Source organism: Balaenoptera musculus, chromosome 2, assembly GCF_009873245.2.
Source record: "Balaenoptera musculus isolate JJ_BM4_2016_0621 chromosome 2, mBalMus1.pri.v3, whole genome shotgun sequence".
Classification (NCBI taxonomy): Eukaryota; Metazoa; Chordata; class Mammalia; order Artiodactyla; family Balaenopteridae; genus Balaenoptera; species Balaenoptera musculus.
Genome location: NC_045786.1, coordinates 138,596,131 through 138,608,975, shown reverse-complemented (window position 1 = coordinate 138,608,975; position 12,845 = coordinate 138,596,131). Strand labels below are relative to the sequence as shown.

At 38.6% G+C, this 12,845-nt stretch overlaps 1 protein-coding gene across 8 annotated transcripts in view; it reads right to left on the bottom strand.

Moving 5' to 3' along the window:
- The window catches only part of SYNE2 (spectrin repeat containing nuclear envelope protein 2), a 313,385-nt gene that overhangs the window by 39,850 nt on the left and 260,690 nt on the right, over positions 1-12,845 (bottom strand). For all 8 annotated transcript variants that reach the window (XM_036839615.1, XM_036839636.1, XM_036839653.1 and 5 more), the window contains 5 exons: positions 12,680-12,824; positions 11,649-11,743; positions 10,165-10,399; positions 7,015-7,209; positions 4,914-5,039 (listed from right to left, as the gene is read on the bottom strand). In XM_036839615.1, coding sequence (XP_036695510.1) covers positions 4,914-5,039; positions 7,015-7,209; positions 10,165-10,399; positions 11,649-11,743; positions 12,680-12,824 — 796 coding nt within the window. The remainder of the gene's footprint in view (positions 1-4,913; positions 5,040-7,014; positions 7,210-10,164; positions 10,400-11,648; positions 11,744-12,679; positions 12,825-12,845) is intronic.

Here is a 12,845-nt window from a genome sequence, read left to right as displayed (position 1 = left end):
TAGCAGAAAATTTCCTCTGGCCCTGGAAACACTTATTTTTTTAAAAATTAAGTATTGGTCAAATTAAAACATTTTTGAATTCCAGGACTTAATCAAGATAATCACTTTCACAAGAGAGAAGGTAAAATGAAACAGCCCAAACACTCAAGAGATCTCCAGATTTTTATTGTGCTTCCAATTCTTTCTATTTTGGCACATTTTAAGGATCTCTATTCATACCTGTCTATTGAAATCTGAAAGAAGAGAGTATTTCATTTACAACAGAAATCAGTGTGATTTCTGATTAATCAGTTAACTCCGATTGCTTTTCAGAGTTCTAAAAGCTACATTGGCATGATTTCATAACTTGCCAACAAGGATTTACATTTAATAAGATGGTTTGGAGGATTCTTTTTAAAGGTTGCATGGAGATTCAGAAATAGCACCTTTATCAGACGAGAAACCATCACTTTAAATTTTTGTTTCCTACTTTTAGCTTCATGATTCTAGTAAAGAGGATGAGAGCAGATTCTGCAGTGGAACACTTTTACCAGCTTCATAACATAAAGGGGGCAAGTCACACGCAGAGGCTGACCACTCACTGACTCTACAGACCTGAAGGCCGCTGAACTTCATACAGCGTTTCCTGCTCAGAAGTGTGGGCTCAGATGCCTGCACAGAGGGAGGCGTCTGTAAGTTATCCGCCGCTGGGTTTAAATCCATTTTGGTTTGGATACTCGGTTTCCTCCCACAATTGAAAGGATAATTAACAGGTGTAGAACTTTCGAATATGGACGTTTTATGATTCTTAATAAATACTGCCAAATTGTGTCCTCAAAGGAATGACTATATTTTTCCACATCCTGTTTGGTGTCGAGTTTTATGTATTTGGGGGGCAAGTTTAATATGTGTAATGACTCCTAGTTATTGTTTAAATTTGTTGTTCTTTAGTTACTAGCCTGAAATGCTACCCAGTCCTTCACCCTGATGCTTCCCCAGATATATTTAGTTAATTCCTACCGACACTTTCAGATCTCAGACCAGGTAATGCCTCAGAGGGGTCTTCTCTGAGTCATCGGATGAGACTGGGACCCTTGTTTTGTGCTCTCACAGCCCCCTGTCCTTTTCCCCTCTAACACTCACCATGCTTACAGTTATTCACACATATACATATGTACGCATACAGTGGGACTCTGGTTAACGTCTGTCTCTCCAGTAGCCTAGACTATCGGCTCCCCACTGGCTGGGGCCATGACAACATTGCTGCTCACCAATGCATCGCCCACCAATGCATTGCCCACCAAGCACCTACCAAGAGGCCTGGTGTATAGTAAGTCCTCAAATATCAAAATGTATGATTGAAAGGAAAGAATTTGGCAGTATGTATCAAGCGCTTTAATATGTTCATAAATATTAAGTGAAAAAGCAAGGAATGAAACAATATATAGAGTGAGGTCTACTGTGGAAGTCTATTAAGGCTGACGTTCACTTATTTCTATAAACATTTCAAAAACTGTGTTTCTGTTTTTAAATTAAAATACTCCAGATTTGCTACCAAACTAATTGCAAAAGAGAACATGTCAGTCAGATAAGTTTCCCTTTCTTAATTTAACTAGATAAATTTTCTACATTGCAAAAGTACCTGTAAAATTCCAATTGTCCATATGACACGTGATTAAAACTTGACTACATAAAGTGGTGTGTTGCACAGGCTTTGACTGGACTCTAACACAGCACAACAGCATTTAAGTCTTTGCCTGTGGACTCAGTTACTATTTGGATTGTCAAGTCCCATTTCTCTACACTACCATTTGGGTAAAAAGAGGATCAAAAAATGAATGTGTATATATATAAATATTGGTCTGCATATGCATAGAATATCTTTGGAAGAATACACAACAAATTGGTAACGTGGCTTCCGTGGAGAGAAACTGATGGGAGAAAAATTTTTCATGTGTACCTTTTGAATTCTGAACCATGTGACCATATTACTTATTCAAAAATTATTTTATGAAGAGGTATAAACCTCCTGTTATAAAATAGATAAGCCATGGGGATGTAACATACAGCATAAGGAATATGGTCAATAATATTGTAATAACTTTCTATGGGGACAGACGGTTACTAGACTTATCGTGGTGATCATTTCATAATGTATGCAAATGTCAAATCACTATGTAGTACACCTGAAACTAGCATAATAGTGTATATCAACTATATTTCAGTAAACAATTATTTAAGAAAATAAAACTGTTCTAAGGGCCCAATCATTTGACAAGTTTTATGAACATAGATGCCCACTATAGCGATAGCAGTTTTCATAATACTGAAAGTTAGTATATAAAACATATAAAGGAATCACACACGCATTTCTTTATAAACATATAAAGAAATCATATATGTGCAGACACATATAAACATGTAAAGCAATTTTTCCATACATCAACTTGGCTGTGATGGGAATGTAATTTCCTAAGGAGGAAAATAAAGGTCACACTGGTCGAATGGTTAGGTATCTACCCAAGTGACTGAGGGATGTTAAACACTGTTCTAGACAGGCTTCAGGTTACTTGGGATCTTTTTGGAATAGGGTCACAGGTTGAATGAACTCAATGCTCTTGGCCTATCTCCCCAGTTCTTTCCACTGAGAAATAGAATGCTGAGGCTATGGAAGTTGAAAAGATCCCAGTGGAAACTGAGATGTGTCCTACTTGGGAAAAATTATGCCTCCTCATGGGTTTATGGTTCACATTCTGCACAGGTTTCTGGACTTGATGGAAGGAAACTCTATGTGTCAACTCAGAGAAGGACTCCAAATCCTCTCATCTGTTACTGAAGTCTAGATCAGTAGACTGATCTAGTAAACTTTGAAAATCAGGGACAGGCAGGAACCTTCTTAACCTAAATAAAGGCATCTACTAACACATCACCACCAAAAATCGCACTTCATGGTGAAATGATAGAATCATTCTCTTTAAAATCAGGACTGACACATAGGGGCCAGTTATCAATGCTTTTAACAACACTGCTCTGGAGGTACTGACCAGTGTAGACAGAACAGAACAAAAGTATAAGAATTAAAAGGAAGAGACAAAAAAAGTCATTATTCACCAATGGTGATTGTGTTCACAGACCCCCAAAAGAATAGACAATTTATCGAAATTAACAAGAGTTTAGCAAGATGGTTGAATATAATATCAATGCACAAAAATTAGCTACATTTCTAGACATCAGTAATAAACAGAAAGTATAATTAGAAAAAGGCAGTATTTTCAATAGCTTCAAAAGTAATACACCAAGAAATAAATCTAACAAAAGATGTACAATACTACATAAAGTTATAAAACACTAAACATGAATAAAAGGAGAAATATGCCATATTCAGAAACAGGAGTACTCAATGTCAAAAAGATGTTAATTTCCTCCAAATTATTCTATAAATTCAACACAATTCCATTAAAACTCTTATCAGGATTTCTTATAGTTTGACAAACTGCTTCTAAAGCTGTGGGAGATCAAAGAACCAAGGATATCCACACTCGAGTGGGAGAATGAGGGATGGGTACCTCACACCTGAAATGAAGATCTGTTCTAATAAAACACAGTATGCAGGATAATTTGGTATAAAAGCTGAGATAAGCAGACCAATGGAATAGAGCAGGGAACCAAGAATCAAACCATGCATAATCGGAAACCTGATATTGGACACTGGACTAATTAGTAAACAGGCACCTGGATAATGGTCATCCGTATGAATAAAACAAAAATCGGCTCTTTACTTCAAAACATATGCAAAAATCAATTCTTCACTGAATAAAGGTATAAACGTAAAAAGCAAAATTTGAACATTTTCAGAAGGAAACGTAGGAGTATATCTTTATGACTTACATATAGAGTAATGGTGCTGCTTATATAAAGTTTAAAAACAAAAGTAGTACTTCTACATTCCACTGAGCTCTACATACACATGTAGTAAAATGATAAAGCAATGCATAAGAATGATAGGACACCAAATTCAGGGATGTGGATTCCTCTGGGGAGGGGAAGTACATTAGAGATCATACAGGGCGTTTGAACTGTATTTGTAATGCTTTATTTTTCTGCTGGCTGATGGTTTCATGGTAGTTGTCATATTATTTGTTGTTAGAATTTTTTTGCACGTTAGAAATTTTTACAATGAAGAAAAAAGGTTCAGGAAGGAGGACACTAATTTCCAGCACAGCTTGAAGTATGAGACTACTCAATTCTTCCTAATTTTTTTCAATTTGACCCCTGAAGTCACTGAAGGAAGGAAAAAAATTTTTTTTAAACCTTATTCCATTAGGCTATTGATGTCTTTCCAACATCAAACCTGCAGAAAGGGAAGAGATGTAGGGAGTTCCTGACCTCGGAATTTAACTGGTCCACATTCCTATCAGTAAGTTTGCCTTGTCTTCTGCAAAGTCCTAACATACCCAGGAATTTTTGCTAGTGTGGTATCCATTAGGCAGAATATAGTTTGGAAGGTATTACAAAAACTGTTATATTTGAGCAAAACCCCCAACCTATTGTCTTTTAAAAAATAAATTCTTCAGTCATACTTTACTCTCATTTCAAAGACAAGGCCATTTGATAAGGGAACAACTTTCAATGTAATCTCAGAGGCCACATTTTAAATTACAGAGGAGAAACAGAAAGAGGACCTGAAGGAGAAAACCCCCAAAATCCTAAGAAGATCTGCAAAATCTTCCTCATCTTCACACATGGATCTCAAAAAGCATTGATTCTAATTGCTTTAGTGACCAGGAAGGTGTATTAGAGAGAAGACAGGCAAAATATTTTCCAACTGGACACGAAGACTTAGTTTCACACAGACATCGAAAGGCAAACAAACACTTCAATGTCTCAGAAAACAGCTGAGTGATTATCTTGAACACTACTTCAGATTTCAATACCTTAATCAGCTCTTTTTCTCGATGGAGCTCCTCATGAAGTTCTGGAAGAGGGTCTTTACTTTGTGCCTTTAAAACTTGCAGCCTGTTTCTCAACTCCTTGATTTTCTTTTCACACTGGTCCCAGGTCTGTTTGAAAACAGTATTAAAATTGATAAGTACTTTGTTGTTTAAGAATGAATTGTAGGAAGAGGATAATTAATTTAATCCATGTAATTGTTCTATTAAATGTGTTTTTTGTAAATCACGCAGAAACCCAGCTCCTTGTCTTGAGCAGACTGTGGTCTAAAAGAGCATGTGGGACAGCAGGATGGTTTTACGCCTCTCTGCAGCTTTACGTGTGGCTCACTCATCTCAACCACTGGGTTGCTTTTGGCTTCGAAATATTTCTTCCTCCCTCCCCACATCTCTGACCTAGCTAACTTATTTCTATTTTCGTTTTGGAAAAGTTCACATTTAAAAGGCTACTAGAAGGATTAATTTTTAGCATTTCCAGTCTTGGGTATATGCTCTAATAGCACTGAAAAGCAAAAGCACTCAACCACTTTTCTTGTCTTCTTTTTTAATGTCATCTCTCTGCTCTCTCCCTTCCCCCTTCTAGAAATAGCTTGGCTTTGGCGACCCTTTCACAGCCAAGTTTCACTCTCCATTTCTTACCACTGCTCTGACTGCCGCCTCCTGCTTGAAGTAGTTTATAGTTTACAAAGCTTATCAACTTCATTATCTCACTGTAATTATAATAAGCTTAGGAGACAGACGCAAGTGTTACTACCACATTTAAAATAGGAAAACTGAGGCTCAGAGAAAACCGACTGGTCCAAGGACATGCAGTTAGAAGTAGCTTAATCAAGAGTCGACCTAAGGTTACAGTTTCCCTGTGGATGCCTTTCTTTGATATCAGCTCTTTTCCTTAAACCTTATATTACTGAGCAAATAGTTGCCTGTATTTTCAAGTACAGAGGGTTTAATCCATTAAGATAAATTTCTATTCCTGATATTACTAAAATTCCTCCTCCTGAAGTTACTAAAAATAGACAAACACAGACTCAAACACTACTCTATTCCTCAGTACTACTGACACAAATATTCTTGGGTTGGTCCAATTGTACGCTAATACCTCACTTAAGGAGAGGCCACTTATCTCACAACATAAAGTCTCTGGAACATAACCAAGGAGAAAGTGAAGGGAGAAACAAAACAAAACTATGAGTCCTTATCTCTTCCACCAAACCTTTACTTGCATTTACCACCTTGCTTTGCAAACACGGCAGGTGCTCCACAAATGTTTGCAAGTTAATGAATTTCACAGCGTATACGCCAAATAAAATTCAGATACTTTATTCACAGGAGAGATGTTCAGGCCCTAACTCAGCACATATTTATTCTGTATTCAGAAAAACATCTCTGACAAGCTTGGTTATCTGGTTTTGGTACCCACACAACAGATTAAAGAGTGGGCTATAAGGAGTAAGTATACTCAGAGAAATAAAAAGTAAAAATAGACAGCTTAAAATTAAATAGAAAGAAAGACAAACAATAAAAACCACATAAGAACTCAAAAAGCATAGCAGTGCAGGGGCAGGTTCAAAGCAGCTCAGAGTCCTTGAGAACAACTTGGGATATTTTAGCATAATAAAATATTAATGATTTTCCTAATAATCACTCAAAAGAAAGCATTTTGGTTCTTAAAGGTATAATCATAAATTATTTGGGAAATTCAGTTATATGGAAAAGTCTATTCTTTGAAGGCAGCAGAAAGATGAAGTGTCACTGTGTTTATTTTCATATACCATACCCAAAGACAGACCATATGTTAGCTTTGAGTATTGAACTTCCATTGAACATGAATTCGTTTCCTGTTTCATAAAGGTAAATATAAAATAGTACCTCAAGTATTTAGATATTAACATTGAGCTTTTCCAATGTTGTATTATTATTTTACATCAAGTAACTACCATGATTTGTGGATTAGTAGGACTCAACGTCCCTTGGAAAACCCATAATATTGTGATTTCCTAAAATCATTCCCATCTTCATACAGCAAGCAAAAATTCTATGTACTGCATTTGAATATCATGAACAGAAAAGTAAATGGTGAGTTTACCTCTGCAATGCTCTGGAACTGTTTAATCATCTCTCCTAGTTGGAGTTTTGTGTCCTTCCAGTTGTCCTGAAGTTGACTGATTCTCTTGTCAATTGACTCTTTAGTTTCCAGGTGAGTTGTGTTCAGTAACTTTCCCCCAGCTTCCAAGGTTAGTGCATAGGTTGTCTGCCACCTCTGGAAATGGATTTCTTTATTCTTAAAAAAAAAAAAAAGAAAAGTAATTTGCTTAAACCTCTGACGTGATCAAAATGTGACTCTCTGCATGCATTTGTGTGTATTTCCTTCAGAGCTTCTCTTAAATGTTAAACTAGGTATAAATTAGACAAATCTGGTTAGAACACACACACACACATACATACACACTCATTCACATCAAAGGCTAATATTTTTATTGAGTAGACAGCATACTACCAAATGATGTGTTCTTAAAATAATTTCCAAGGGTTGGTAAGAGATAAGATTTTAGTATAATGATTAGAAGCATAGAGAAATTAAAAATACACTTCACAGAATAAAAGCCTACAAGATAAATGAATCCAAGAGTATTAAGAAAATGACTGGAGTATTAGATCCGATATTAAGAGCAAATACCCATTACCATTATGGTATAAAGAGTCAGCCTGCTCCTAACCCACAAGGTAAGAATGTGCACATTATGCTAAACAAATTTAAAAGGAGAGAACAAACAAAAAAGGTAAAAATACAAAAATAGACACTTAAGCACATAAATATACACATCAGTGTTTAGACTAAAGCAATAGCTTTAAAAAATTCCATTTGGATATCACATAGGCTTTTCTTTAAAAGGGACTGAAACTAAGTATTTATAATACAAAAATGAAGTAAAAACTTTATATTTCCAAAAGCATTTGGTTTCAGGAGAAAAAATTAAATAGTTTTTATTTCTGTTGCGTATATGATTTCCTTTATTTTCAAATTTCTCAAGGGAGACATAATATGGGCATTTTCCAAAATGGAAGCTGATATTAAAAAAAAAATCAACAGAGCATTGATTTATAAAGATATTTCTGAGAATACTCAGGATAACCCAAATGCAAAGGAGAAACACACACAAGAAAAACTGCAATTCAAGGAACACACCGCCCCTCCACACTTGTCCTTCTAATATGCAGTACTGCTCAACACAGCCACTGTGATATGTGTCTGTTAGCCGCTTCAAACTGAACTCATCAATAGACCTGGTTCTTGTCCAGTCTCCCCTGACTTGGTCAACAGCACACTATTCACCAAGATGCTCAACCCCAAACCTACAGTCATCTGGATTTAGATTTTTATTTACCTGCCACATCCAAACCATAAGCAAGTCTTGTAAACCCTACCTACAAACATAGTCTTTTTATCGTCACTGTGATCACCCTTGTCTTATCCATCCTAAAAACTACCCAAGACCATTGAAATAGCCTAACGAGTTATGGCAGACTGTATTTTTCACAAAATGGCCACAATATTACCAGCCCCACATGCTCTTCTAGAACCTTCCCTCTCCCCCCTCCTCTTGAACCCCTGTGGGCATGCGTGATGGCCTTGATTAATAGAGGATGGTGGAAGTGGCTGACGTCTGAGGCTAGGTCTAAAAAGGCAATACAGCTTCTCTCTGGATCTATCTTTCTTGGGACATGCACCTTTGAAGCCATGAGCTGCCATGTAAGGAGTCTGGCTACCGAAAGCCTCCAAGTGGAGAGCCTACAGGGAACAAAGCCCAAGGAGCCCCAGCTGCTCCAGTTCCTGGCTGTCTGAGCCTTTCCAGCTCAAGTACTAGACATGAAAGTGAGGGAGCCTTCACATGAGTCCAGCCTCAGCCGTCATCTGACCAGAACTGCCTGAGAGCCCCCTGCAAGAGCCACCTAACAGCCCTGACAACCTCCAGAACTGTGAGAGAGAATAAGAAATGTTTGTTGTGATGCGGCAATAAAGAAGTAGTACACTGGCATTCCTGCTTCTTCTCTGACCCCCACCAATCCCCAAACCACCTTCCTCAGAGCAGCCAGAGGACATTTAAAAAATACAAATCGTTATCGAGTTGCTTCCTCTTCCAACTTCAATGGCTTCCTATTATCCAGACTGTCATCCAGCTACCTCACCTCCCTCCAAAATGCTCCTCCCTGACTGCCTATCAAGTCCATTTTCCATCACTGCTGTCTCACTGGCTACATGTAGCCTTCTTTCGTCACATGAGCCTTCTTTCTTCCTCTGCTTTGCTAAACTTGTTCCCATCTTGGAGACTCAGGAAAACTCTTCCCTCTGTCTGAAGGTTCTCCCCCCAGATCTTTGCACAGCTGGTTTCTTCTTGTCATTCAGGTTCCAGTTTAAATGTTGCCTCCCCAGAGATGACTCAATCTAAAGCAGTCACCCAGCCTCTCCATCACCGGCCCTGTTTTAATGACCTACATATGCCATGTTGCAATCTGATATTTCCTTTATTTTTTGATTTGCCTGATTTCTCCCACCAATCAGACAAATTAGTATTTATTGATTTGTCTGATTGCCCCCACGGGAGCAGAGGTCTTCTCTTGGTCCACACCATATATCCAGCACTTAGAACAGTGACCAGCAAAGACCAGACACTCAGTTAATATCTGAAGCCTAGATAAATGAATGAGGCAAGCAAAGGATTTCAGAAGGGTGCTGTTTTGTTTAGCTGTCACTCTACAGTGAAGTGTGGTTTGATAGCTCAGTGCAACATGCCCTGGGAACTGCCAACTAATTATTCTAGTCCTGTGCTCATCAAGCAACTTTCTGATTGGAAACGTTGTTGCCTAAATGAATTCACCCTTCAAGAGTAAGCAGGAGTCCCACTGTAAATTACTACTTCGTGGTAGTCATTTATACATTAGTCAGTGCTTTAAAAGTCTGTCACCCCAAACTTCCCCACTCTACCTACCCATCTCCAGTCCGTCTCTACTCCCACAGCCCAAGAGAGCTTCACTATTTCTGGATGAATGGATAAGATTGGGCTTCTGACCCCACAAGGCTAAGGATAAGGCTGAGTAGGGTCCCCATGACCAGCTGGCCTCCCCATCGCAGAAAGCACGCTTGAACGTCACGGAAAACACAAAACCTGAGCTGGACGAACATCTTCCAAATAAAGAGCACCCTGTAGTTCCCACACCGCTGCTGTGCATGTCCTACCTTCAGCTCATGGATCAGACTTCTTGTTTGGTGGAGGCTGTAGCAGTCCTGGCTCTTCACTGCAGACAGCAGGTGGCTGGTGTAGGCGAGGAGGCGGAGCAAGTCCCCCTCGGAGGTGGTGAAGTACTGCCACTGGCTCACCAGCTCATCGATGTCACTCTTCCTCTGCCGAACGCCCTGGGCGGCGCTCTGCCACCGCTCCTTCAGCCTCGTGAACTTCCAAACAAATTCCGGTCTTGGGAAAAATAGATGGTTAGAGAATTCTGACATCAACGTGTAGAAAAAATAACTATCAACGTGTAATAGGAACTTAGATTTGCTATTTATATGCACAATTTACATGGAAAAAAACTTCTTTAAATCTGAGCACCATTCAACGTAAACATGATGGGGAACTTGGGGCTGGGGCAGGGGCAGTGTGTGGGTTGGTGAAAGGCGTTTATCACAAGATAATTGCACATGGCCTAGTATTTTGCTGGGATGCATGACAACCACTGCCTTAAACAAACTTAAGCTGTTTTAACACAGATTATGCCAAGTGCTTTATGGAAAACTAAACATGGGATCAACGGGAAACAGATGAACAGGTAGGTCCCTTGTAATGTTATCGATTACTTGAGGGTTGTATGCTACATAATTTCAGCAATAAAGAATATGCTTTCTGCAACTACTCAACTATTTCTTTCCCAGATAAACAACGTCCTTCACATGATAAATAAGGCCTTTCATTTATTATGGGAAAAGTCACGCTTTGCCGTACTGATCAGATCAAAACTAGTTAATCATCCTGAAATTGGCTTGGATTTTATTACTTCAGAGCTAGGAAAAATGGGTTTTATATTTCTTAGTTATGTTGAAAGAAGATTCAGAGGTATATGGGTGATCATGGGGAGGAAAATAATGCCTATGGAGACATTTGGAGAGGTCATTTAAGGCCAGGCCCCTCCGGGCTCTGTTGGCAATTTCAGCAGCTATGCAAGCAGGTACAGTTACTGTCACCAGGCTGCCTAAGGGGCTCTGCTCTGCCTGACTGGAACTCCCCAGAGACCCCAACCTCATGTACACAGCATAGAAAGAAGTCTCTTCTTTCACAACTGTGACATAGCTACCTACTGGGAACAGCAGCACTTTGAAATTTATTTTTTAAATAGCAAAACATCATGAGGCTGAAGGTAGAGAGGAAAACACACTATAGAAAAATCCTTTGGGGTAAAAACTTAGTTAATGGTACTAGGTGGATGGGTGTTTGCAAAGCATCTGGTCTGCTAAGCCCACCCATCTACCATAGGGAAAAGGGCCCCTGATGTTTTTACAGCCATGAAGCAAGACTCCATCCTAATATAAAGTCAGAAGACCGCCCCATGGTGGTCTACCAATGACATGGCCGCAGGCACTGATGTGGTCAAGATTCACATGGTGGAAGGCCCGCCAGGCTTCATTGCCTTCCACAGGCCCACAACCATTACGAGTCCCAAAGAGCTTACCTCTTCTCTATTTCTGCTGTGTCCAGAAGTTGTAAGCACTGGGTGACGTAAGAGTCAGCAATTGTCTGGTTTATAGAAACTTCAGCTTCTAACATCTGTATATGAATTAAAATATGGGAATTGTTTTTGTGAATTTCCTAATAAAATCTAAGCTCACAGAGGATATGTGAGGTGATTAATTTTCAAAAGATTTGAGGCTAACTGCAAAAAATGCTTAACCATCACAACAGCACCTATGAATATAATTAGAAGCAAATAGGTTTAATAATAACTACATCTAAGGCCCATTTATTGGGCTTTTTCTATTTGTTAGGCACTGAGTAAAACATGCATTGTCTCACTTATTCCTCAACCTTACGACTTAAGTAAATACTATTAGACTCATTTGAAGAGGAGGAAACTAAGATGTTTGGTAACTTATCAAAGTCACCCAGCTTTGCCTGGACAGATTTCATTTTCAGTGGATGATCTTAATGTAACAATGCAGACTTAAATCAGTTACACTAAAAAGTTACAATGAACTAATCATGCACATTTTGGAAATGTAGGATCTGCCTATAGCCACCAGGAGTACTTTCAAATAAACATCAGCATAAGCATGGGGAAACTCCTCTGTGAAATTATTAATGCTACAATTATAATCATACCGGGTGCTTCAATACTTTACAAAACTATTCAGTGAAAATGCAAAGATGACTTGAAGTATTTTAACATGCTCTTGGTAAAGGGGTATCGTGTTTGCATTATGCAAAAGCAACGTTGTGCTAGAAGCTTCCACCTACTGTAGAAAATCTAGGAGTTCTGTCATTAATAAAATAGAGCAGCAAAACAAAATTTTGAAATTTATGAAATGTGTGAGAATTTTACAAATGATCAACCAACAACTGAATTTGCTCAAAGACATACATTCTGTGTTTAGGGATTGAGGATTGATAGGTACTCTCTGTATTTTACTTTATTTAATCTCTCTTCCCCTGAGTCCTGCCCCAGGGTGAGGGGTCCAAGGTGGCAGAGAGCACAGGTTTATTTACCTCATACGTTTTCTGCTGTTCCAGGAGAGCAGGGAGGCTGTCAGCAATGTTCACCTTGAGCATCTCTTCTATCTTCTCCAAAAGCTGGACCCACTTTTCACAGCAATGAAGAAACTTTTGATTCAATCCAATCCCCTGAAGTTCACTACGAAGGTTTAAAAACAAA